Source organism: Dromiciops gliroides, chromosome 4 (assembly GCF_019393635.1).
Source record: "Dromiciops gliroides isolate mDroGli1 chromosome 4, mDroGli1.pri, whole genome shotgun sequence".
In the NCBI taxonomy this organism is placed as follows: domain Eukaryota; kingdom Metazoa; phylum Chordata; class Mammalia; order Microbiotheria; family Microbiotheriidae; genus Dromiciops; species Dromiciops gliroides.
In genome coordinates, this window is record NC_057864.1 from 163324171 (window position 1) to 163350666 (window position 26496).

Here is a 26496-nt window from a genome sequence, read left to right on the forward strand (position 1 = left end):
AAGCATGGATAGGAAAATCAGGAATGTAGCTATTGGAAGAAAGATATTCCTTGGGAGTTCCTGCAAGTCCTTTTCTTCCATGCTCCCTGCATCCTGGTCTCATGAGGCAGTGCCATTCTGTTCATTGCTCATCTTGTTTAGTGGAGGACTGCCCCATTTCTTTAAGGGCTTTTCCCCTTCTGAACCCAAGTGGACTCTATACAAGCTCCTCCCTTGAGTTTTCCTGGAATGTGACTAGGCTTGTTGTTTTGTTTCTTCCCCAGGCCTGAAGTACTTTCCCTTCTTGCCTCTGCTTCCTACAATCCCGAGCTCCCTTCAGACTTCAGCCTTTCTTGGCCCCCAAGCTACTGAGGCCTTCCCCAGAAATTCCCTGCATTTTACTTCATTTTTATCTGTACATCTCCCTTGGTAGAATGTAGGAATGTAGGAAACTTTTGTGTGGCAGAGATTGCTTTGTTTTTGTCTTGGTATGTCCAATGCTTTGCGTGGGGCCTGTCACAAACAAAGTAGGTGCTTAATATGTTGATGGATTTTTTTCTGTATTAGTAAATTGGGAACCATTGGAAATGCTCTTGATTTCCAAAAGATGTATAGTTTCAACTAATTCTTTTCTGCTTTTAGTAGGATCTTTGTTTTGTCTATTTAGGAAATCGGGGCTAAAGAAATGAAAGAGTAGTAGGAGGCAAAATTGATCTAAATTGTGTATATAGAAATGTTTTAAAATTTTAACAACCTTTTTTTTTTAACCTTCTTTTTTAGTCTCTCATCAAACTTTGGGACTCTATGTCAGCCCAAGCATTCCTGCCAGCCCCACCACTACCGTCTGATATGCTAACTTACACTGAGTTGGTGTTGGATGATCAAGGTCAGCTGGTACATATGAACAGGCTTCCGGGAGGAAATGAGGCAAGTCACTCATCATTTTACTTCTTCTTTCTTTCCTCCTTCCTACTTAGTAGCCAAGGCCTCTGTCCCACTTAAAATCGTCTTTGTCAAGTGCACACATTACATGTAGTTGCAAAGCAGTAAGATTGGTAGAACTATTTAGAAGCGGAAACCTTTTGCTGGGGCTTTCTGTGACTTGTCATTGTTTTTCTAAGATTTTCCCTTTTCACATCATTTATTAGTTGCCTTAATGATCACGGGCAAATTCATTGTCCAGGTACACTTTCATAACCAAAGGTTTAAACATGAAATAATCCATTTCTCTTTTCCCTAAGTACTAGGTGTAGAAGGATATGTTTCTTAGATTTTTAGCTTTTCCTCCCAATAATCCATTGTTTTCTATTGCTCACTATTTTATAATCAGGCCAAACCCCTATGTGGAGACTTTGCTTAATTTTCTCTCTGCTTTTAAACTTCACATAAATGATGATAAGAATGGAGACAGTCAAGTGTATGAAAAGAATATCCTAAAGGGAGAGGTGGCCTCTTTCAGCTTTATGCTACTGTTCCCAGATAAATATCCAGCTGCTCAGAAAGGACTACCGCCATTATATCATCTGGGAATATTTTGTTTATAGAAGAATTATGTGGGGTACACTTTTGTTTATAAGGGAAATGTGCTGTCTTCCAAATAAGAATGTATCTTAATCAAACATGGGCTGTTTGCTCGTGCATCTAAGGTATAGCTTTGCCCTGAGTGTACCTTGAGAATGCAAAGAGTAAATGATTTTGTTTTAGGGTTGGCATAAGCATTCAGCCAGATGTAGAGCATCAGACTCATAGGAGTTCTTCTGATGCGACATTTTGATAAGCAGAAGAAACAGGAGTTTAGGGAAGGGAAAATAGGATGAATTCTGATGAGACCAGGTATACACACTTACACTCCTCCTTACACATACACAGTGGAAGCAGAGATGTGGCACTGCTGGCAGCATCTGTCTGGTGAGTCCCTGAACAGGGAGAAAAACCCCTTTTTATTCTTTTTTCTTTTTTTCTGCTGGACTTAAATTCTGATTCAGAGAACAGGGGGTTCTTCAGGAATGGAGGTACCCTAACAAACAGGATTGAGAAAAAAAAGCATTTTAACTAATGTAATTAAAACACAAAATGAGATTTTTTTTTTTTTGCCAAGTGAAAACCAGCAGTCGTGCTGAGAGAAACCTCTTGCCATGATCTTTTTCTCCTGCTTTTTCTTGCTCTCATTCTGTGTTTGAGCGGATGGAAACTGGGGGAATAGTGAAGTCCCAGAGGGACAGAGCTCTGTTCTTGCTGAAATTACAAGCACAGAGCTGCCTGGGCATGAACATGTAGTGTTTACTCTGCCAGTATGAATACAAATAGTCTTATTATACGGGACTCTGTACCCAAAGACCACAAAAAAGAATAAAAAAATTAAAGGTTTTTTTTAACCCTTTTAAGACCCAACATATCTTGTGAGGAAATGGGATGCACTGAAGAAGAGCTGCACATCCTATCATTGCTGTTAGTTTGGCACCAGATGTGAGGGCGTCCACATGAGCTCCTCTTCTTTGGGGCACTGCTGAAATCTGGGTAGAATATCTTCCAGTGCCTATTAAAAAAAACTATTTTAGTGAAGTGAGTCAATGACCTGCTTTTTAGTAAACTTCACTTTCCTATTGTCCGCATCTTTTTCTTAATTCCCCATTACCTTTTCTTGTTCCTTTTTTTTTTTTTTAAATTAAAGACTGGCCATTCTAGGAACATGAGTCTGAGCTTGCTGTTCTTCTATGTGTCTCAGCTGGGGCAGAGTAAAGACTTTCTCTGTGTAGTTAGTGATGAATACCCCCAGTGCCTGGGGAAGTCTGTCAGAAGCCTCATTTAGATTATAAGGTAGGAATGAAGTTCTGGGGGATTAGTATCCAACTCTGTTAGCAATCCCTTCCACATACAATGGGTCATATCTGCCGAGAGACCGGCCAATCCAAGGACTGGGCTTCAGGAGCTCTGAGGGACAGCTGGTACTTGGAAGATGACGAGGTGTCATGAGGATATATTTCTTCATGCTGAACCCAGTTTTATCAGGACACTGAATTTTGGCTATTTCCATTTCATTTTCCTTTGACCAAGGAGACAAGTTTGTCATGAGTCTAGCATTCCTTGCATTACCTGAAGAATGATACAGGGTTGAGAGGAACAGAAGGGTTCATGAAGATGAGACTCAGAGCACATCTGCCCTTTCCTAAAGAAAATGGGCATCAGAACAGAGGACTGAGAAATTGTTTTATTAAAAAGGAATAAAAATGAGCCTAAATCAGTCATACTGCTTCTGAAAGGCAAGGCTCAGTGTAGATGCAGTGATGCTCCATATACATTAAATCATCATAATGGGGCATTCTCCAGAGATGATAGCCTCTGTCAGCTTGCCATCATGGGTGATGTCCCTTTACCCTTGAAGGAGTGGAGTTTGAGTTTCAGATTTTGGCTGTTAGCCTAAAGAGACCTGGGATAAGAGTATAATTGGCCACTCTTACAGTTGTTCTTTGGAGTGGCTAGAAGTCACAGAACTCATACTCTTCTGTCCATCTACCACTAGTCAGTAGAGGCCTGAATGGCTCTGATCTTGGGCTGCACTAATAAAATTATCATGTCTAGACTGCATTGGGAGCACTGTTTCCAGTTCTAGGTGTCAACTTGTAGAGGGAGTATGAATACAATGGATTACATGTACGAGGTAGATCCCAGAGGTGAGGTGACTAGCAGCTAGGCCTTAAGAAAATCAGTTGAAGAACTGGTGCTCTTTAGTCTGGAAAAGAGAAGACTCAGGGGGAACATAATAAGTCTTCAGATATTTGAAGGGTTGTCATGGGGAAGAAGAACGACACTTGTCATTTTTAACCCTGGAGTATAGAATTAGGTCCCATGGGGAGAAGTGACAGGGAATCAGACTTTGGCCCACCCTATGGAAAAATTTATTAACAAAGAATTTTCTATCCTTCCATTTTCTTTTCTAGAATAATAAATGGAAAAAATGATAATGGGGAAAGAGTTGGCACAATCTAATTTTGTTTAATTTTTGGTAACTTGTTTTCTGTTTTGAGGGAGGAAGACTGTTAGCATTTAAGAGACATTCACCCTGCATTTTAAACACCTATGTCTGAGTTCAGGGCACTGAGGGTATTTTTCTGGCATGATACTGACCACTTTTCTTGGTACTAACACATCAACTGGCCCTTCCCAGTGTCCGAGGCACTGCTACTTACTGCATTAGAAAAGGTGTAGAGAGACACATAAGTCATGGTAGTAGGGGAATTGTCTACCAACTCTATCCAAAGATGAGGCTTTTTCTTTTGTTTGTTTTTTTCTCCTTCATTTCATGTAAAGATGAAAATGGAGGGGCATACGAGAGGCTGATGGGCCCTGCATGTAAATAGCCAGCCAGATGAATATAGTCCTGAAGCAGAAGGAAAACTCCAGAGCAGCAGCTTGACTTGACGGCTTCCCAGGTTGAAGGGAGCCGTGTTCATTTTGCTGCCCGTTGGCTAACTTGTTTTGATTGTTCAGTGGAAGCTGTAATTGGAGGTGGGAAGAATTTGAGTAACAGCTCACAATCCCGTGCAGCTGCTTATCGCGTGAAATCCTGTTTTGAAAGGGCTCAGACTGAAAGCAGGCAGAGGGCTGCGCAGGGGACCTGACCGGGAGCAGCTCGCTCTTGCATTGTCGGAGGCCTCTGGGAGACCTTAGTCTTATTCATTCTGAGATCCGTTCTCAGCTTTCTGTCATCCTCCTACCTCCTAACAACCTTGTGAAATAGGGCAGTAACCTCTCCCCGTTTACAAGTGGGCAGAGTCATCTGTAAAATGGAGTGTGAGGGAAAGGGGAATGGTTTTCTCAATAGTTTACAGGAGTGAGCTAGAATTAAAACCTTAGAATCCTTAACTTCAAATTTCATAGAATTGTAGAATTGTTTGTTTTGTTTTTTAAATTTTGTTTTGTTTTGTTTTGTTTTGTTTTTGCAGGGCAATGAGGGTTAAGTGACTTGCTCAGGGTCACACAGCTAGTAAGTGTCAAGTGCCTGGGGTCAGATTTGAATTCAGGTCCTCCTGAATCCAGGGCCAGTGCTTTATCCACTGTGCCACCTAGCTGCCCCAAAATAGTAGAATTGTAAAACTAGAAGGGAATGCTCTCATCCAACCCTTACATTTTACAGATGAAGAAACTGAGGCCCTCAAAGAGGAAATGACTTGACCAAGATTGCAGAACTCATCAGTGATAGAACTGGGAGAATAACCATATCACTGTTCCCCTTAATGCATGTTTTGTGGCCTTCCTCACCTCTGACTGACTTGGATTAAGCAATATGCCTCATGTTTCTGTTGTGATGAGAAATAGTTGTAGGTTTTAGAGTTAGCTATGATATGTTAGTAAGGAGTATATATACATCAGAAAGGTACTGTTGTTAACCTTGGTTTTTTTTTAATTTGGCAAGAAAAGAAGTCCAGATTTGCACAAAAATACATTTTTCCCCTTCCAAACTCTTATAGAAAAGGAATGTATTTTAGAATGGAATGCATTTTGACAGATCTCCTGTCCTTCTACACTATCACTGAATTAATGTGGTGGCTCTGGTTTGCCATTTTTCGCATGGACACTAGATGTCAGGGTTTTTCCTTTGCAGCAGTTTTCCATCCAGACCTACTACTCTAATTACCCCAGTTGGTGAATGCTCCACATGGTGTCCTTTTGGTTTTTCATGGGAGTGAAAAGCTTTGCTTCGTAGGCCCCACAATATCTGGCCACATTTTAAACTTCATGCCTGGGGATTTGTGGAACTTCACATTCTAATTTTTTGTCTTAGAGAAAATATTTTTGAGCAAAGAATGAGAATACAAGCGAATAATAACTGCAGAAAATAAAATTAAAGTTAAATGTCTTGCTAACTTTAATGATCTTTTGCATTTTTTTTTCTCTCTCTCTGCTTTCTAAGCCCATTGGTGAAAAGACAGAGTTAGAAAGAGAGCATCTAGGACTCTAGTTCTGAGACTGCTCACACCCACCCAATGCCCCTAATTTAATTTAGAAGTGATCATTTTCTTTACCACCACCGTGGATCTTTCTAGCTTGTGTGGGTTGGACTGTCTTAAATTTTCAACTTCAGTGTGACATTTTTAGGAGATGGGAAGGAAGAGGAGACTTTAAGCTGTGTAAACCAAGTGGATTGGAAGAGATTAATAACTGGATCCATTTTCATACTTCTCATTGGGGTTCCTAAATCAAAGCTGTTTCTTTCATTTAGGAGAAGCATTGTAGCTGTTGGAGCAGCCTGGCCCCCAATTCAATCCAGCAGCATATCCCATAGCCCCAAAGGAATTTCTTTGTTTAGCCCAGTAGTAGAGTGTTGTGTGTGTGTGTGTGTGTGTGTGAGTGAGAGAGAGAGAGAGAGAGAGAGAGAGAGAGAGAGAGAGAGAGAGAGAGAGAGAGAAGGAAAAGGGAGAAAGGCATACTTTTTTCAGCAACGATTATTTTTCCAGCTTAAAGTTAAGTTCTCTTTATTATAATTTATCAAATAATAATTTCCATGTGCCTCATTCTTTCAAAATATTTACTTTTTGGTGGTTGTGTTTATGGCAACTTGAATTATAATTGTCAGCTTTTTAAAAGTACTTGGGAGAATTGAGTGTATTTGTGTTGTTTTAGTGCATCACAGTTGACCCAACTCTGATATAAGAGTAGTGGCTATAAGAAGCAACCTAAGGGGACAGCTAGGTGGCACAGTAGATAAAGCATTGGCCTTGGATTCAGGAAGACCTGAGTTCAAATCCAGCCTCAGACACTTGACACTTACTAGCTGTGTGACCTTGGGCAAGTCACTTAACCCTCATTGCCCCACAAAAAACCCCAAAAAAAACCCCAACCCCAACAACAAGAAGCAACCTAAGGGACAGCTAGGTGGTGTAGTGGATAAAGCACCGGACTTTCATTCAGGAGTACCTGAGTTCAAATCTGGCCTCAGATACTTGACACTAGCTGTGTGACCCTGGGAAAGTCACTTGACCCCCATTGCCCTGCAAACAAACAAACAACAAAACAAAAACAGAAGCAACCTAATTCTGAAAAGGAATTATTAAGCTGGGACCCTAAGTTCTGAACCTGTTCCAAACACCAATTTCTTTTTCCATAAAATGGAGCAAATAATACCTGTCATCATCTGTCCCTGAAGCTAGGGGGGGTGTGTGTGTGTTTGTTTTTTTCAGGGCAATGAGAGTGAAGTGACTTTCCCAGGGTCACATAGCTAGTGTCAAGTGTCTGAGGCCTGATTTGAACTCAGGTCCCCCTGAATCCAGGGCCAGTGCTTTATCTACTGCACCACTTAGCTGACCCCGAAGATAGTATATTAATAAGTCCTTTGAGATCTTTAGTGGATGAGGCTTCCCACATCATTTGTTATATATATATATGATCATCCTTCATTCTTATTTACTTGATATCTTATTAAGAACCTCAGAGAATGGGGCAGCTAGGTGGCACAGTGGATAAAGCACCAGTCCTGGATTCAGGAGGACTTGAGTTCAAATTTGACCTCAGACACTTGACACTTACTAGCTGTGTGACCCTGGGCAATTCACTTAACCCCCATTGCCCTGCAAAAAAAAAAAAAAAAGAACCTCAGAGAAGAAATTAGAATGCTCTTGTGGCTACCACAAAATGAGTTGAGAATATATTGTAGGGGCAGCTAGATGGCACAGTGGATAAAGCACTGGCCCTGGATTCAGGAGTACCTGAGTTCAAATCCGGCCTCAGACACTTACCACTTACTAGCTGTGTGACCTTGGGCAAGTCACTTAACCCCAATTGCCTCACCCCCCCCCCAAAAAAAAAAAGAAAAGAAAAAGAAAGAGAGTATATTGTATATGTTGTAAGATGGAGGCAGCACTACTTGGGATTAGATTTGGAGTCAGAAGTCCTGAGTTAGAATTAGTTGGGTTTTGTTTTTGTTTTTGCAGGACAATGAGGGTTAAGTGACTTGCCCAGGGTCACACGGCTAGTAAGTGTCAAGTGTCTGAGGCTGGATTTGAACTCAGGTCCTCCTGAATCCAAGGCCAGTGCTTTATCCACTGCGCCATCTAGCTGCCCCTCTAGAATTAGTAATAGGCACAGTACTTGAGCTTTCTGGGCTTCTTTGGTTTTGATCTCTACAAAATGAGGAAGTAGGACAAAAAGACCTTTAAATTCAGATTAAATGAAGTGGGCAGCTGATGACGCAGTGGATAAAGCACTGGCCTTGGATTCAGGAGGACCTGAGTTCAAATCCAGCCTCAGACACTTGACACTTACTAGCCATGTGACCCTGGGCAAGTCACTTAATCCTCATTGCCCAGCAAAAAAAAAAAAAAACCCAAAACAAAAACAGATTAAATGAAGTTGCCGATCTTGGTTCCACAGGCCCAGTAGTAAAATACATTCTTTCCCACTTGGTAAAGAGGAGGTGGTGGCCACTGGTGTGAGAGTTTGCATCTGCTAGGAGATATAGTTGCTGTCCTGGTTGGTTTGATTAGCTATATTTTTGATGATAAGGGAAGGTATTTTTGGAAAGGGAGTTAGGCTATTGACAAAGGAGACTGATACCAAAAAAAAAAATCATAAAAATAAGGGAACTGAACTTGGTCTCTGAGACTTTTTTTCCCTGGCTCATATTTTGTCATTGGTATGCTACTGTTACTAAGAGCAAACCTCCTTCTACTAATAATGCCTTATACCATCTGCTCTGCAGTTTAGAGTCCCAGAGAATTGCCTGGGCACTCAGAAGTTGAGTGACTTGGCCAGAGTCACATGTGTATCTGTCATTTCCAATTCAGGATTTTAACCCAGGTCTTAGTGACTACAAGATCTCTAATATGCCATACTACTTATCTTGAACCATCACTAATAATAGCTCACACATGTTAGATCATTACCTTAATGATCTCATTTGATCTTCACAACAGCCCCATGAATAGAAGTAGTGCAGATTTTTTTTTTTTTTAGTGAGGCAATTGGGGCTAACTGACTTGCCCAGGGTCACACAGCTAGTAAGTGTTAAGTGCCTGAGGTCGGATTTGAATTCAGGTACTCCTGACTCCAGTGCCGGTGCTCTATCCACTGTGCCACCTAGCTGCCCCAGTAGTGCAGATATTATGATTCCCATTGTACCTGTGGGCATCAGAGCTTTAAAAGGCTAAACTACTTGCCCAAAGTCATACAGTAAGTGTCAGAGTTAGAACAACCCAAGCCTTCAGACCACAACTACATTGCTCTTTTCAGGACACCATGTTGTATCCCATATTGTAATATGTACTGTTATGTTGGTTGAGACAGTTTTATTTAGAATTAGCCTATGTTTTTCCTCTTTCCATTTTCATTTAGAATCTACAGGTTTGGATAAAAATGTCTCCCTTAAACTTAGAACCATTTGCTGAAGTGTCAAAGCTGTTTGGGCCTCCCTTAGAACTAATGTGATGCCACTTTGGAAAAAAGATCCTCCCAATTATAGAATTATTCCTCTTGGATTTCTAAAATTAGTCCCCCTAGATACATTTGCTGCTGTTTCTTGCAACACTATAAAAGGAAGCTCCTAATGTTAGTTATTCCCTGATTGAGGCAGGTAGTAGTTTGACCCATTTTATTGATAGACAGACCAAGGCAGAAGGATTTGATTGACCTTGTGTATTGGTGTGTCCTTTAGTACAATAAGCAGGGGCTTTAGGATGGCTTTGTGCATCTTTTCAAAATCAAGTCCTTGAAATATACTTTGATCCAGAGCATCTGCTTTTCTGAATTTCTTAAGTTTTGACATTTTGTTGTAGAAGGTCCCATGTAAGGGAATTGTACAGCTCTGGCTAGACCGTCATGAGGATCAGGATAGCCATAGATGACACCAGAGAAGGAGGTTTGTAGAGCACATGGCTGCAGTTTTCAACCTTCATTCTTCTAGTCAATGGGAGATGCCACAAGGAGCTCTAGATAGCCCAACTTGGTTAATTCTTGAAGCAGCCACTTAGTTGAGTGCCCCATTTCTCCAGAGGACTTGCCATATGCTATTGTGCTTTTAATGAGTTGTTTGCACATAAGTATGGTACTTGGCTGTAGGTACACACACACAAATTTTGTGTTTGGAAATAGTTCTTTTGTTCTCACCCTTGTTTCTGATTTTTTTTTTTTTGAGATATTTTATTTTTTCCGTTACATGTAAAGATAGTTCTCAACTTTTGTTTATACATGCTTTACAATTTCAGATTTTTCTCCCTCCCTCCCTCCCCTCCCTCCCCCCCTCCCCTAGACAGCAGGTAATCTGATATAGGTTATATCTATATATATCTATACATATACATATAGATATATATATACACACACATATATATACACATAATAACATTAATCCTATTTCTGCATTAATCCTGTTACAAGAGAAAGAATCAGAGCAGTGATGCAAAACCTCAAAATAGAAAAAAAAAACAACAGCACCCAAAACAAAAGAAATAATATGGTTCAATCAGCATCTATACTCCACAGTTCTTTCTTTCTTTTTTTTTCTTGGATTTGGAGATCCTCTTCTATCATGAGTTCCCTGGAACTCTTCTGTACCATTGCATTGGTGAGAAGAATATAGTCCATCACAGTAGGTCAACACTCAATGTTGATGATACTGTGTACAATGTTCTTCTGGTTCTGCTCGTTTCTGATTTTTTAATAATATTTTTAAAAATTACTATCAGGGTGAAAGTTTCCGTGCTCTGGAGTGATTTCCCCCCCACCCTTTTCCTTTTATTGCCTTTTAGAAGGGTTTAGGTAAGTCTGTTCAGCCATTTTTGAGTTATCCAAGCATGAAAAAAGAGTTTTTCAGCTGTTAAGAAAATTGTTTTGAGCTCTTTTATGTGATCACACAACACTAGGCAATGGAACATGATATCCAGCAGATAATACAATGTGGGAAGACATTGACAGTTTTTCTTACATGGTTTCTCTGAGGAGCACAAATTAAGTCAAACATCACACTGCTTTATGGCTTAAAAAGACACCTTTAAGAAGGTGTTAGGATGGATCTAAGTACTATGTTTACAGGATTATATAAAAGCATATTTTGTCATAATGTAATGAGATTATAGTGTCACAAACAGAAGCAGAATTAAAATTGTATAGAAATTATTTTCTTGCTGGTATCTAATTAAAATCTGGCTTAACATTGAATACCAGATGCCAAAGGGGGGGAAAGGTCAATTAAATTGGTGTGTGTGTGTGTGTGTGTGTATATATATATATATATATATATATATATATATATATATATATATATATATATATATATATATATATATATATATATATATATATAAATAAAAGCAGTTCTTCACATTATCACCTGTATCCTTAATGGAGGGGGCTGATAAAAGTGTGAGCAAGGCTAGAAATTACCTTGTTATTGTGACTGCAAAAAGACCACAACCACATTTTCAGACTTTCCACTTGGCAAACAGTCACATAGGCCCTACCTTTTGAAGCCTAGTCTGACCTGTAATTCAGATGCCAGATCCTGGAGTATTATGAGAATCTTCTTTTTGCTATCCTCTGAGCAAGAGAGATAGAAGATGGGGAACAATAAAGAGCAAAAGGGTTCCCTTTCTGCTTTCCACAGCGTTGCCAGAGTTTGTGGGAAGCTTTTTGCATCTTATGCTATCCTGAGGGAGCAGAATACTGGTTTGCTCCCCAGATTTCCCCTGGTTTCCCCTTAATTTCCATTTTTCACTTTAAGTTGAGTACATTATTTGGCATTGATAATAGCTGCTTTGGGGGGGGGGGTGAGCCATTTCACATTATTGTTCACATCAAAAGACCAATTAATGTTGATGTCAATTTCAGTGTTAATTTTGGGTCATGATTAGTGTTGACATTGTGTCTCAGACTAATGACATTTATGGGCACTATCAAAATGAATGTTAAAATTATCATGTTTTTTAGTATCTGTTACAGCAACATTAAGTCAAGATCCTCCTAGGGAAAAAAATACATATAAGGATAAATAGATAATGCCATTCTGTATCGCTGGTGTTACTCAGTGAGAAAATGACATCTCGGTGCAGAATCCTAATCACTGTTTGGAGCATCAGAAATAATGATCACCTCTGATCGGAGGTTGTGAATAATTCATTCAGTTTGATTTTCACGTCCTGTCCAGTGATACTTTTCAAACCAAATGTGTTTCTACAGGAAAATAATGGTCCCACTTCTTATGGAAATACTGCGGCACAAATCATTTTATCCACATAAAAACAGTTAAATAAGACTGTTCTCTCCTGCTTCTTTTCTCCTCCCTTTTCCCTCCTCCTGCACTTAAGCATGTTTGCTCCCGGGATCACATCATGGCCAGCCAGATGTTTCCTTTCTGAAAACCTGTATTAGATGAAAAGGGAGGCTTGTTTTCTTGATCATGCCTCATGGCATTCTTGGCCTTTATTCCTTTCACTTTGAGGTAATTGTTTTAGGTAGATAGACCTAAACTTGTAAAATCTCATATTTTACAGTGTTTCATTATTTAAGAGAAGTAGAAAACAAATAAACGGGTTTTTATAAAGACTTTAATAAACCCAGTTCCCTTTGGAATCAGTAACGGTAATTATTGAATATATTGAATATATTATTCATTATTGTTACCAGAGCTATTTCTAGGGTGTGGCCGATTTGGCAGAAGCTCTGGAGCAGAGGCTATAAAAAAGACGGAAAACTGTCACAATCTGAGTTCCCTTTCTCTTTCCCTCCATCATCAGTGCGGCATGGTCCTTTTATAAACACCACTCAGACAGCCATTTTTTGATTTTCCCTTTCAGGCTGACTTTGATAGACTCTTTTTAACACGATTTCCCTTGGATACAAATATTGGCCTAGAGATAGAAGAGGTGGAAGATTCATAGAGTGTGCGATGTGTGACAGGACTGAACTTTCCAAGGGATGGTCTAGAATTGTTCTTTATGGCATTCAGGGCAGCTTGTGCCTTATTGATGTCTTCTTGTCCACCCATTGGCACTTCCATGTATACTTTAATTCCGGTGCATATTTTTGGTTAAAAAATTCTCCTTTATATACATGATATTGATGGATCCATCTACCCACAGTAGCTTACCCAAGATATCTCACTGTGCCCTAATTTTAGAAAGACAGCTAGAGTATCCTGCAGTAATGACCCAATCCTCAATACCATTTTTAGAAGAAATATTTTAAATTCTTTCTACAGAGTGTTAGGATCTTTTTTTTTTTAAGTCTAATAAGGACGGGCTGTTTTTTTCAACTTGATTTTCAGCATTAGATGGCAAGTATTTTGGATTCAGAATTATTTCTTGAATAAAATTCCATTTTGTTAAGTGATTAATTGAGATTGGTAAAGGATAATTTAAATATACCATGTAGGATACGACTAAGTCAGTACTAAACTGAAGCACACCAATGACTGTTCCCAGCATTGAAAGCCCCTCTTTCAATGACTGTGCATTGCCCTTTGAGTTATCAGGTTACGTGTTCCATTCTCTGTGCAGCTGTTGGCATCACGTGTTTTTGCCTAGGACTGAGAAGTAAGAAAGTGGCAAATGCCATGGCACTTCATATGCCTGTCAGTTCACATATTCATTCATGTGGCTGAATTAGTAAGTGCTTATTCCCCTTCAAGATGAAGGGCTCTAGATAAAGAGGGAGTTCTCAGTTTTTAGTGCATGTTTTTAATACATGTGCTACAGCCCTAAATATGTATTTAGTTGGCAGGCACTGTTATTGCCTGTTGTACCAATATTGACTTTAAAAGTATAAATATGTATTTAGCCAACAGACCAGAATAACACTGAAGCATGAAGTTGCTTTTGTTTTTTCAGGTAGGCTGATTAATATTTTATAAAATAGCATATACAAGTATTAGACTCTACCTGCATCAATAATAAAGCATTAAACCCGCCCAAGACAGCTAGTTTGAATAGTTTTTGTTTTTAGAGTAAATAATCATAAGTTAATTCTTAATGAATATTTTCTAATTCATCTTAGTTTGTATCAAGCTCATTGTTGCTGTTACTATTAATAAAAATTAGAATGCTGCAAATCTTGAAACTGACCTGAAACTGGAATTTTATGTTTAGAGAGAGACTTGGACAGTCTCCTTTTCTTGGTTGTTAATAACCTCCTTAGCCAGTCTTCTGAAAAAATACTTCAGTCCTTAGATAATTTTATCATGTTTGTCTGAATTCAGCCAAATGCAGTGACTCTTTGCTGCTCTACCTTCCCTGCCTTTGTACTAGGGAAAGTGTGAACTGGCCTTGGCAGTTCTCATTTGTGACCAACTTGATGGTTTAAAACGGATGGCGTTCTTGACTCTGAGACCAACCATGACAGTGATGCCAGCTCCTGATTTCAGTGGTGGAAATAAGAGAACTAGGGTGAAGGTTGGGGGTCTGCTTATAGAGACTGAAAAGAATAGGGATGACTGAAGATGTCACAAAGGAAAATCGGGCAAAACTTGGCAGTAGAGTAGATGTCCTGAGTAAAGCGAATACTACAGGGATTCATTTCTTCTTATATTTCTTGCTTAGAAGGATAATAATAGTATTGCAGATGATAACGTGCTGTCACTTTCTCAAATTAAGGAATAATTATTTAGTAACTACCATGTGCCTGATATAGTGCTGCCTGAGCACTGTAGAGGATAGAATGAGGCATAAGATGTAAATAAATATGTGAAAAGCTAAGTGGCAGCAAAAGGTTTAATTAACAGTTCTGTATACCAGTCACTAGAAGAGATCATTTAGTCCAACCCCTTCATTCTACAGGTCAGGAAACTGAGGCCCAAAGAAATACAATGGCTTGCTCAAGGTCATGATGAAAAGGTCAGAAGTAGAGCTTAGGAATCAGACCTGCTTGTAATATAGTTAAAAGACCTGCCAATCAGGCAGTAAACATAGCAAGAGCCTACAATGTACCAGGGATTATAGTGGGCTCTGGGGGGGTACAAAGAAGGGCAAAAAACAGTCTCTGCTCTCAAGCAGCTCACAGTATAATGAGGGGGGTAACAGGAAAACAACTATGTACAAACACAAGGCACTAGCATTAAGGAGGATTGGAAAAGGCTTCCTGTAGGAGGTGGAATTTTAGCTGGGACTTGAAGGAAGCCAGGAGACAGAGATAAGGAGGGAGAGTGTGGGGGACAGCCAATGAAAATGCTCAAGATCACTGGGTGTGGAGTCAGAAGACCTTAATTGAACAACCTTTTGAATGTCTATTCTTTCCTGAGCTTGCTTCTGTGGTTCAGCCTTCAAACCCATGCTGCATGGGTTGTACACAATTGCAAATTAACATAGTGTAGCTGTAGAAAAGCCCTGATTTGTACAGGCCCTGTATTCAGGAGGACCTGAGTTCAAATCTGGCCTCAGACACTTGACACTTACTAGCTGTGTGACCGTGGGCAAGTCACTTAACCCTCATTGCCCAGCAAAAAAAAAAAAAAGGAAAGAAAAGAAAAGCCCTGATTTGTTATCAGGACATTCATTCAAATCCTGGTTCTGTTGCTTACCAGTTGTATGATCTTAGACAAAGAAATCACCCTCTAGGCCTCAGTATCCTGATCTGTAAAGTGAGGTGATTGTACTAGGTCATCTCCAAGGTGGCTCTTAGCTCTAATTCTGTGGTCTAAAGGATCTTCCAGGTAATCGTTTATTCAGAGGAGGGAGAGATTTGTAGTATCATATTAGATTCTACAGTAGACATCTTTTCAGTTACCAAATTAATGGAAAGGTTTAGAGAGTACAGGATCCTAGTGTGCTTTGTTGTGTGTTGACTATTAACAACAACAACAACAAATCTAGTTTGGTGTATTATAAGACACCACCTTTTACATGATTCCTCATGGTCTTGCCCATGCATATGACAGAATAATGAAAGATTATTTGAGAAGTATAGTTAACAGTGGGGCAATTAGGTAGCAAAGTGAATAAAGAGCTGGGCCTGGAGTCAGGAAGACCTGAGTTCAAATCTGATTTCAGAAACTTGCTAGCTGTGTGTCCCTGCACAAGTCAGTTATCCCTGTTTGCCTCAATTTCCTCATCTGTAAAATGAACTGGAGAAGGAAATGGCAAATCCTTTCAGTGTCTCTGTCAAGAAAACCCCAAATGGGGTCACAAAGAGTTGGATGCGACTGAAATGACTGAACAACAACAAATATTAACAGTGATCATTTTGCTCAATCCTCTAATTATTAATTTAAAACAAGGAATAGGGGCAGCTAGATGGCGCAGTGGATAGAGCACTGGCCCTGGATTCAGGAATACCTGAGTTCGAATCCGGCCTCAGACATTTAACACTAGCTGTGTAACCCTGGGCAAGTCACTTAACCCCAATTGCCTCACCAAAAAAACCCCCAAAAAACCAAGGAATAAACCAGGGAGATATATGCTCACTAAAAATGTTGGTATAGTTATTGAGGATGTCCAGATAAGAGTCCAAATGAAAAGAGGGCCTTTCCGCATAGATAGTAAGATCCTCCCAGATTTTCCTATCTGCAGATAATATAGGACTAATAGTACATTCATTACTGAACTATTTTTTCTTTCTCTCTTCCTTCCTTTCTTTCTTTCTTTCGTTTTGTTGTTGTTGTTGTTGTTGGGCAGTTGGGGTTAAGTGACTTGGTCAGGGTCACACAGCTAGTAAGTGTTAAGTGTCTGAGGCCGGATTTGAACTCAGGTACTCCTGACTCCAGGGCTGGTGCTCTATCCACTGCGCCACCTAGCTACCCCCTTTCTTTTTCTTTTTAAAGGATATTTTGGTGATTCCTTTTGTTTTTCTACCTATTCATTTCTGAATATAACCTCTGCTTCCAACATATCTTACTTTGTCAAAAGTTTTTAAGAGGAAAAGAAAAATTTCAGCAAAACCAACATTTTGACTGACAGCAGATACTATATTCCATACTTCAATGGATGGAGAATGTTTCGTCTAGACCTGGGGGTGGCAAATTACAACCCGCGGGCCATTTTTAACTGATCGTTGGGTTTTTAGAAACCATTTTTAGTTAGCTCAAAGGTCATACAAAAACAGGTAGCAAGTATGACTTGGCTTGTGGGCCATAGTTTGCAGCTCCCTGGTGTAGACTGTAATATTCAGTTGGATGGACACCTGATAGGGGTGTCATATCAGTACATATAGTTAATAGAGATACTACATGTGGACAATGAGCTGGGCCTAGGGTTAAAATGGAGGAAGAGAAGGTATTGGCTTTCCTTTGAGAAATTGTGGTCTACAGGTTTTTTTCCTTCATATTTCCATTGAAATTGTTAAATTTATCCACTATATGTCTTAGAGTTCGAAGCTTGAATTTTTTCCTGGAGGCAATCTAGATTCTTCTCGTTTGTTGCTATTCATATTTTAAAGTTATGGGGAATTTTAATGGACTATTTACTACATGTTTGTTAGTGTTTGGATTTTTAAAATTTGTCATGTTCTTCAGGGACACCTATGATCATCAAGTTGTCTCTGTATCCTTTGTTCAAAATTAATCTCTTTAGTTTGTATCATGTGTTCAACACTATTGCCTTTTGCTTTTCTTCTGCCAGATTTTCCTCTACTTCAATATTTTTTGCATTGCGGATCTGTTCATCTCCCTTTTGGTACTTTAGAGAAACCCTCCATTATGGATTCATATTTTTCCTAATCTGTTATTGAATTTTTAAATTCCTCATTGAAAATGAGGAATTTTTAAATTCCTCATTGAAAATGAAAATGTCTTTTATGGATTTTATTTCTCTTTTGAACCATTCTGGAATTTTTTGTTGTTGTTCTACATACTCTTGTTTTTGTTTTTGTTTTGTGGGGCAATGGGGGTTAAGTGATTTGCCCAGGGTCACACAGCTAGTAAGTGTCAAGGGTCTGAGGCCAGATTTGAACTCAGGTCCTCCTGAATCCAGGACCGGTGCTTTATCCACTGCACCAACTAGCTGCCCCAGTTCTATATACTCTTATGAGCCCACATATTTCTGTATTTCATCAGACAATGGTTCACTTTCTTTTGTATTATCTGTTAAAAGGGTTTTGTAATCTCAGGATTTAATATTTATCCTTCCTTCTAGTTTTAGGATTCTCCCTGTTGAATTATTTGTTTGTGCTTACTATTTAGTCTTTTATTGAACTTTTAAAATTTATCTTCCTTTGCAGACCTCTCTGGGGCAAACAGGGTTAAATGGCTTGCCCAGGGTCATTGCTAGTAAGTGTCTGAAGTCCGATTTGATTTCAGGTCTACCTTACTCCAGGTCCAGTGCCATCTAGTGGCCCTGTCATTTACTTTCTAACTTTTCTCCCATGGTTGATGAATATACGCCTGAGATTGGGTTACATGTTTGCCCCAGCCTCCTCCCTTGTTTTAGTATCTAAGATTACTTGACTTGGGTCCCTACCCTGAACAGTCTTTGAGGCAACTGGGTTTCAGCCTACTTTCAGGCCTGGAACAACCAGACACAATCCCCCCTCTCTTCACTCCCCCATTCCCCCATTCCTACCCCACTCCCTCCATTCCTCTCTTGACTCTTCCATTCTTTCTCCAACTGGGTTGAATTGTTTCTGCTGCTTTTTGTAAGGTGGCAGCAGGACTGGAATAGAGTTATAGAGACTGCAGCAGAGTCTCTTGTGGGGAGAGTAGAGAAGGGGGTGGAAATAGGCCTACACACAACCTTGGGGGCTACTGAGTGAACACTTTAAGGATTAGACTTCTCTGTTGTTCATTCCAGAAGATTTAACCTTGTCAGAGTTTTCTTTTTTGTCTTGTTGATTCATCTGTAATTGCTTTCCATCTGGTGCATAATTCCTATTTCTGGAGGTTTCAAGAGTTAATTGGGTTTGAAGAAAATGACTCATCTTCCATCTTTTTGTTCCTGTGTCAGTCATAAGGCATTTATTAAGCTCCTATTATGTGCTGGGCACTGTGCACAACACTCAATATACACAATAAGAACAAACCCACCCCCACGCTCCCACCTTTTAAGGAACTCAGTCTAATTAAAGGGAAAACTTACAAATAACTCTGTACTAATAAGATATAGACATGATCAACTGAAAATAATCAATAGAATGAAGGCACTTCTCCTTAAAAGACTGAAAGATTTGGGGTAGAAGGTAAGATGTTAGCTGGATCTTGAAATAAGCCAGAGAGAGTAGGAGAGAGAGATGGAGATGGAGGAACAATAGCCAATGAAAATGCACAGAAGGGAGAAGGTGGAATTTCTTGTTTGAGGGGTAGTAAGTAAGCCAGTATCGATGGATTGTAGAGTACTTATAGGAAGTAAGGTGTAAGAAGACTGGAAATGTAGGAGGGGACCTAGTTACAAAGGGCTCTGAATGCTAGATAACTTCATATTTGATCCTGGAGGGGATAGAGAGCTGTGGGGAGTTATTGAGTTGGGGGGTGGGGGCGACATGGTCAGACCTACAATTTAGGAAGGTCACTCTGACAGCTGAGTGGAGAATGGACTGGAAGAGGAGAGACTTGAGACAGGAAGATCCACCATCCAGATGTATCACATCAGTCTTGGTATGGAGTGATGAGGGCCTTCACTAGAGTGGTGGCAATGTCAGAGAAGAGAAGGAGATAGATAGGAGAGATGTTATGAAGATAAAATAGACAGGTCTTGACAGCTGGGTTAGAGATGGAGGATGAGAACTAGGTGTTCAGGATGATAACTAGCTTTTAAGCCTCATGCCTAGGAGGGTGATTGTGTTCTCCACCAATAATAGGGAAGTTAGGAAGAGGGGAGGGTGTGGGAGGAAAGCTAATGAGTTTAGTTTGGGTCCTGTTGAGTTTAAGATGTCTATAAGACATCAATTTGGAGATATGCAATTGGAGGATAAATTAGGGCTGGATAAATGTGAGAATCATTAGCATATCTAGCCATGATTATTGAGTCTATGGGAGCTGATGGTACCACCAAGGGACGGTATAGAACAAAGCTTCTTAAACTGTGGGTTGACCTCATATGGTGTCGTGTAACTGAATATGGGTGTCGCAAAAAATTTGGCAACAGTAAAAAAGGTTATGTATACCTATTTTATATGCTTATATACCCAGGGTCCTGTAAAAATTTCTTGGGTGAAAAGGGGTCCCAAGTAGAAAAAGTTTAAGAAGCCCTGGTATAGAGGGAGAGAACTTTAGAGCCCTGGGACACACTCTGGATGAAGAGTTAGCAAAGGAAACTTGGAAGGGATGGTCAGATAGGTAGGAGCTGAACAAGAATATTGTCATGGAAATTTAGAGAGAAGAAAGTGTCAAGAGGAAGTCACAGCCTTCAGAGAGGTGAAGTAGGTGGTGAATAAGGAAAGACCTTAGATTGGACCATTAAGAGATCATTGGTAGGGGCAGCTAGGTGGCGCAGTGGATAGAGCACCGGCCCTGGAATCAGGAGTACCTGAGTTCAAATCCGGCCTCAGACACTTAACACTTACTAGCTGTGTGACCTTGGGCAAGTCACTTAACCCCAATTGCCTCACTAAAAAAAAAAAAAAATTTAAAAATTAAAGAGATCATTGGTCGGGGCGGCTAGGTGGCGCAGTGGATGAAGCGCCGGCCCTGGATTCAGGAGTTCCTGAGTTCAAATCCAGCCTCAGACACTTGACACTTACTAGCTGTGTGACCTTGGGCAAGTCACTTAACCCCCATTGCCCCCCCCAAAAAACCAAAAAACAAGAGATCATTGGTAACTTTGGAGAAACCCGTTTCAATTGAATGATGAGGTTAAAAGTGAGACTACAGATATTTAAAAAGCTGAGAGGAAAGGAGGTAGAGGCACTGATTATAGATGTCCTCCACAAGGATTTAGCTACAAAAGAGAGGAGAGAGATTAACGAACCCAAGCTTCTGTCTGAAACAAATGCCCATCTTTTTTTTTTGACTATTCTTCTGTGACTGTGAGTTTTGTATTGTCATAATCTCTAAAGAATTAAAGTTTAGGGTCACCCAAAGGGTAATAGAGAGGCACATGATGGGTATGAATCATCTGGAACATATTGCCAATGAAGAATTACACGTAAGAAGTAGAATAAAGGATCCCATTAGGGGAATGTAAAAAAAAAATATTCTAGAAAATAAAGAAGGGCTTCTTACATAGTGAGAGTATGAGGGCTAACTGATAGCCTATGGACATTGGTATTCATGTAGTGTCAGTTGAGCTAAAAGAAAGCTCCTGGCTTGTTGGATGTACTCACTGTGGAAGATTTTATGGGAGGGCATGAACAAGTGGGCATGGTTGAATGGGTTGCAAACTGCATTGTTGGAGGAAATACCTACATCTATGAGATCATAGATCCATCAAAATAGCACTTTAGCCAGCATCATCAAGGAAAACTTTACTGAGGAGAAAGGATGTGATTTAGTATTTAGGTAGACAGTGAAGAGGCAAGCTTTATGTGCTTGGGTTTACATGCAGAGTTAACTTTCAGGGGAGTTAGTTATACCTGGTGGTACTCACTCACCAAGATGAGAAAGTTGGGCATGAATAGAAGAGTAAAGAGAAGATGAGCAGCTGTCTTTGTTGTATTTTAATATGAATTGACAATTATTATGTGTTTGACTGGACCAAGAGAGCAAGTTCAAGGAAGAACAGAGAACTTAATTCTCCTGGCATTCCCTTTCTTTCTCCTTAGCACAGAGGCAAAGATTGTAACAACATTTTCAATTTTCTGGGTTTAGTTTATTCACAATTTTGTGTCAAAATAATTTTTCACTTTATTGTTGATAGTAGCTGATATTTAGATAGTGCTCTATGGTTTGAAAGTGCTTGACATACATTTTCATTTGTACTTCACATATTACTCCAAGAAGTATCTAGTTTAGAGATGAGAAAACTCTGTCTCAAGAAATGTTTAGTGATTTGCTCAGGGTCAAACAACTTCTATGTGTTGGAGGTGGTCATTCCTAATGCCAGGTTCATTTATCTTTGCTTCATACCATATTGCCTTTTAAATTTAGATGATAGGCAGCTAAATAAATGTAAATGATAACAGGGAAAATTGTTAAAACTCCATTAGCTGAACTCCTCTGTCAGGCATTTAAGAATTTTCCTTCATGACTTCGACTACCCCTAACTTTCCAGCCTTATTATATATTATACTCCTTTCCATACTCTATGGCCAGCCATACTGGTCTTCTTCTTGCTGTTCCTCACACATCACCCTTTAAGTCCCATCTATGCCTTTAGAATGGGCATCTCCAGTTTCTGGAATGTATTCCCTCCTCACCTCTGCCTCTTTATATTCTTTAAGACTCATCTCAAATGCCATCTTCTTTATGAAGTCTGCCCTGATCTTTGTCTTCCTTTCCACCTGCCATGTGCCAAGACACTCCCTCCCAAAGCCATCCTGTATTTATTTTGTTTGTGGTCTTTATATGCTGGTGTGTATACATGTTTATTCCCCTGGTAGAATGTAAACTGTTGATTCCTCTGTGCTTGGCACATTGTGGTCACTTAATAAACACTTACTGATTGATTTTAAAGAGCTTCTCTATGTGTATTCAAAATTATATTCTCTTCACTGAAGATAACTTACCTTTTCAACTGGATTTTCTTACTCTTTTCCTTTTGGTAGCTCTTCGGTAGGCAGACTAGATGATCACATGGTAACAGTGGCAAAAAGCGCTTTTGATTCTGCAACAGAGTTTTTTACTTCTCTAGTGCCATTATTTCCCCCCTGTCATCAACAAGTCCCCTTCGCTGTTCAGTAGGCCACACTGCAGGTTTCATGCTGCTCTGGTTTTTTAGGGTTCCCCGAAATCCTAGACCCTCAGCACTTAGGGATTTCCTTTGTTTGCCATTCTGCCATGCCTACTTTCTCATAGCATACCGTGGTTTGAAGGGGGTTTACAATGGGCACCTGCATGGCACAGTGAATAAAGTGCTGGGACTAGAGTCAGAAAGACTGATCTTCATGAGTTCAAATCTGTCCTGAGACACTTAATGGCAGTGTGACCCTGGGCAAATCACTTGACCTTGTTTGCCTCAGAGGAGAAAAGGGTAAATCTCTCCAGTACTTTTCAGGAAAACCCCAAAATGGGCCACAAAGTCAGACACAAATGAAAAATGACTCAACAACAAAACAAAACAAACTACAGTGAAGCACTACAGGAGAAGTAAGAGAGTGGATATATGGTACACATGGAGAGTTTAACAGGATACATTTACAAAGGTTCTTTTAAATCTTTTTTGGCATCAATATAGATCATCTGGAGGACATTTGTTCTCATCTTAGCTCCCTTCTTACTAAATTTATTTTTCTCTGTGTTGGCCTTGATAATTCAGTTCTACTTCTACAATTGTGAATGTTCTTTGAGTCAAAGTCAAGATCTCAAATGGTGTAGTCTGGCTATTTGTTGATCTTGTTGAATGATCTCTTAGAATTAAGGCTCCACTAAGAATAGGCGGAGTACCCAGCATAGTTTTTCGGTTCCCACTTCTGCTTTGTGTAGCATCTGCCTCCAGGATGTCCTTTAACTGTAATGTTCATATGGCAGTGCTTTATGCCCTTTCTTACTCCACACACCTCAGGAAAGAGACATGGAAAGTAGTGGACCAATCACAGTGGAGCAAAGTGTGAAGGGAGAAGGGAGCTACTCTGTAGTTACACTGAACCCATTAGAAAGTGAGGAAAAAGGGAAAATAGGGAGCTTTCATTTTAATTTAATTTAACTTAGTTTTTGTTTATTTTTTGTGGGGCAATTAGGGTTAAGTGACTTGCCCAGGGTCACACAGCTAGTAAGTGTCAAGTGTCTGAGGCCAGATTTGAACTCAGGTCCCCCTGAATCCAGGGCCGGTGCTTTATTCACTGTACCACCTAGCTGCCCCCAATTTAACTTAGTTTTAATTAAAAGGAACTTTTTGACTCTATTGATCTAGATAGGAATAGTTTTAAATTTGAAGGAAAGAAATCAGAACTGGCAGTTTAGGGATTGTTTTATGTTTTGGGAGAAGAGATGAAGAGAACTTCAAGGTTTCTTTCTAGATTGTTCGTCCCGTTTCCACAGTATGGAAAAAGAGAGAGGTTTTTTGGTGTTTTTTTTTTCCCCCACTTATTATTATTTTATTTTTCTCAATTATATTTAAAGATGGTTTTCAGCATTCATTTTTGTAAGATTTTGAGTTCTAAATTTTTTTCCCTTCCTCCTCCCTAAGACAGGCAATATGATATAGGTTATGCATATACAACCATTTTAGACATATTTCCACATTAGTCATGTTGTGAAAGAAAAATTAGAACAAAAGAGAAAAACCACAAGAAAGGAAAAACAAAAAACAATAACAAATAAAGTAAAAGTAGTATGCTTTGATCTACATTCAGACTCCTTAGTTCTTTTTCTGGATGTGGGGAGCATTTTCCATCATAAGTCTTTTCAAATTGTCTTGGATCATTGTACTGCTGAGAAGAGTTAAATCTATCACAGTTGATCATCACACAGTGTTGCTGTTATTGTATACAGCGTCTCCTGGTTCTGCTCACATCACTCAGCATCAGTTCATGTAAGTCTTTCCATATTTTTCTGAAATCTGCCTGCCCATCATTTCTTATAGCACAATAGTATTCCATTACATTCATATACCACAACTTATTCAGCCATTCCCCAGTTTGTGGACATCCTCCCAATGTCCAATTCTTTGCTACCACAAAAAGAGCTGCTGTAAATAATTTTGTATATATGGGTCCTTTTCTCTTTTTTATGATTTCTTTGTGATATTGCTAAGTCAAAGGGTATGCACAGTTTTATAGCCCTTTGGGCATAGTTCCAAATTGATCTCCAGAATGGTTGGATCAGTTCACAAAACCAACAAATAGTGCATTCGTTAGTGTTCCAGTTTTTCCGTATCTTTTCCAACTTTTATCATTTTCCTTTTTTGACATATTAGCCAATCTGATAGGTGTGAGGTGGTACCTCAAAGTTGTTTTAATTTGCATTTCTCTAATCAATAGTAATTGAGAACATTTTTATATGACTATAAATAGCTTTAATTTCTTCATCTGATTTGTATTCTTATAAGTTTGACTCAGTTCTCTATATATCTGAAAAATGAGGCCTTTATCAGAAGCACTGACTATAAAAATTGTTTCCCAGCTTTCTGCTTTCCTTCTAATCTTCGTTGCATTGGTTTTGTTTGTGCAAAAACTTTTTAATTGAATGTACTCAAAATTTCCTACTTTGTATTTTATAATGTTCTCTATCAAAAAGAGATAGTTTTGGGGCAGCTAGGTGGCACAGTGGATGGAGCACTGGCCCTGGAGTCAGGAGTACCTGAGTTCAAATCCAGCCTCAGACACTTAACACTTACTAGCTGTGTGAACCTGGGCAAGTCACTTAACCCCAATTGCTTCACTTAAAGAGAGAGAGAGAGAGAGAGAGAGAGAGAGAGAGAGAGAGAGAGAGAGAGAGAGAGAGAGAGAGAGAGAGAGAGTTTTAGGGTAGATGCTACATTTTGGAATAAAAATTAAATGCTTGGCTTGTGCTACATCCCAGAGTTTGAATGTGTTATACATGTTACAAGAGGGTGAGCACTCTGACAGTAAAGTAACTTGATGTAAGAATGGTATCTTCCAGTTTGGGTTTGCATTACTAGTTAAAATTCAAGTATCATTGGAGTTGGTAGAGGCCAAGCTCTATAAGAGCAAAGAGATTAAGAAGGAAGTTATAAAAAGCAAATGGCTTCTTTCTCTTCTCTTCCCTCTCTTCCTCTCTATCCCTTTCTATTTCAGAAGTAGGGAAGTTTATAAGGGGCAAACGAACTATTGCCCCAGATAGAGTAATGCATTATTCAGCCCTTTATGGGGGATTGGCAGAAGGGACATTTTATAATCACCCTGATATTTGGAATTGCTTTGCACTATTCTTTCAGTGATATCTCTCTCCTTTCTTTCTCTGTCTTTAATGAACAGATACCATAATACCTTATTTCAGAAGGTGATTGGATTTTTTTCTCTGTATTATATGCATTTTGATTTGTATTTGGCCAGTGGTATGATATATTAAATAGCTCATATTTATCTGAGGCTTTATTTTTATCTATTTCTTAATGTTGAGAATCACAAATAGCTTTGTGGAAGGCTTCAACCAGCCTGATCACAGTGGATGTGCAATTGGGTTGAGGAATGTGTACTCAGAGCTTATGATCACTGGCCCGGCTGAGTCTGGGTGATGCATGTGGCTTTCCAGGGATGCTGCTATTTACATCTGTTAATGGCACTTCTTGATGGCCAGCTCCCCAATGAGGTGATATGCAGCAGCCTGGAGACGAGAAACCAAGGCTACAGATGTTGCTGGGCTCCATTAGGCAGGACCAGGAGAGCTCATCTGGTAGGCTTTGTATTTTTTTAAGAGAGAGGAGAGAGGGGGAAAACGAATGAAAAGCATTACTTATCCAGGTATGGGGGAAACAGACAGGCAGACATGAAAAACTGCAGTTACAACCGGGGTTCGAGTGGAAAAAAAAGAAATAGAACAAGAGAATAGAAAAGGGGAAAAAAAGACACTCACCCTTATGTAAGAGGGAATTAAAGCAGAAGAGGGCTGGTGCG

The 26496-nt window shown here is 39.5% G+C and overlaps 1 protein-coding gene across 7 annotated transcripts in view; it reads left to right on the forward strand.

Annotated features, from left to right (window-relative positions):
• The window catches only part of ACACA (acetyl-CoA carboxylase alpha), a 262916-nt gene that overhangs the window by 163989 nt on the left and 72431 nt on the right, over positions 1–26496 (forward strand). For all 7 annotated transcript variants that reach the window (XM_044001690.1, XM_044001692.1, XM_044001691.1 and 4 more), the window contains one exon: positions 760–906. In XM_044001690.1, coding sequence (XP_043857625.1) covers positions 760–906 — 147 coding nt within the window. The remainder of the gene's footprint in view (positions 1–759; positions 907–26496) is intronic.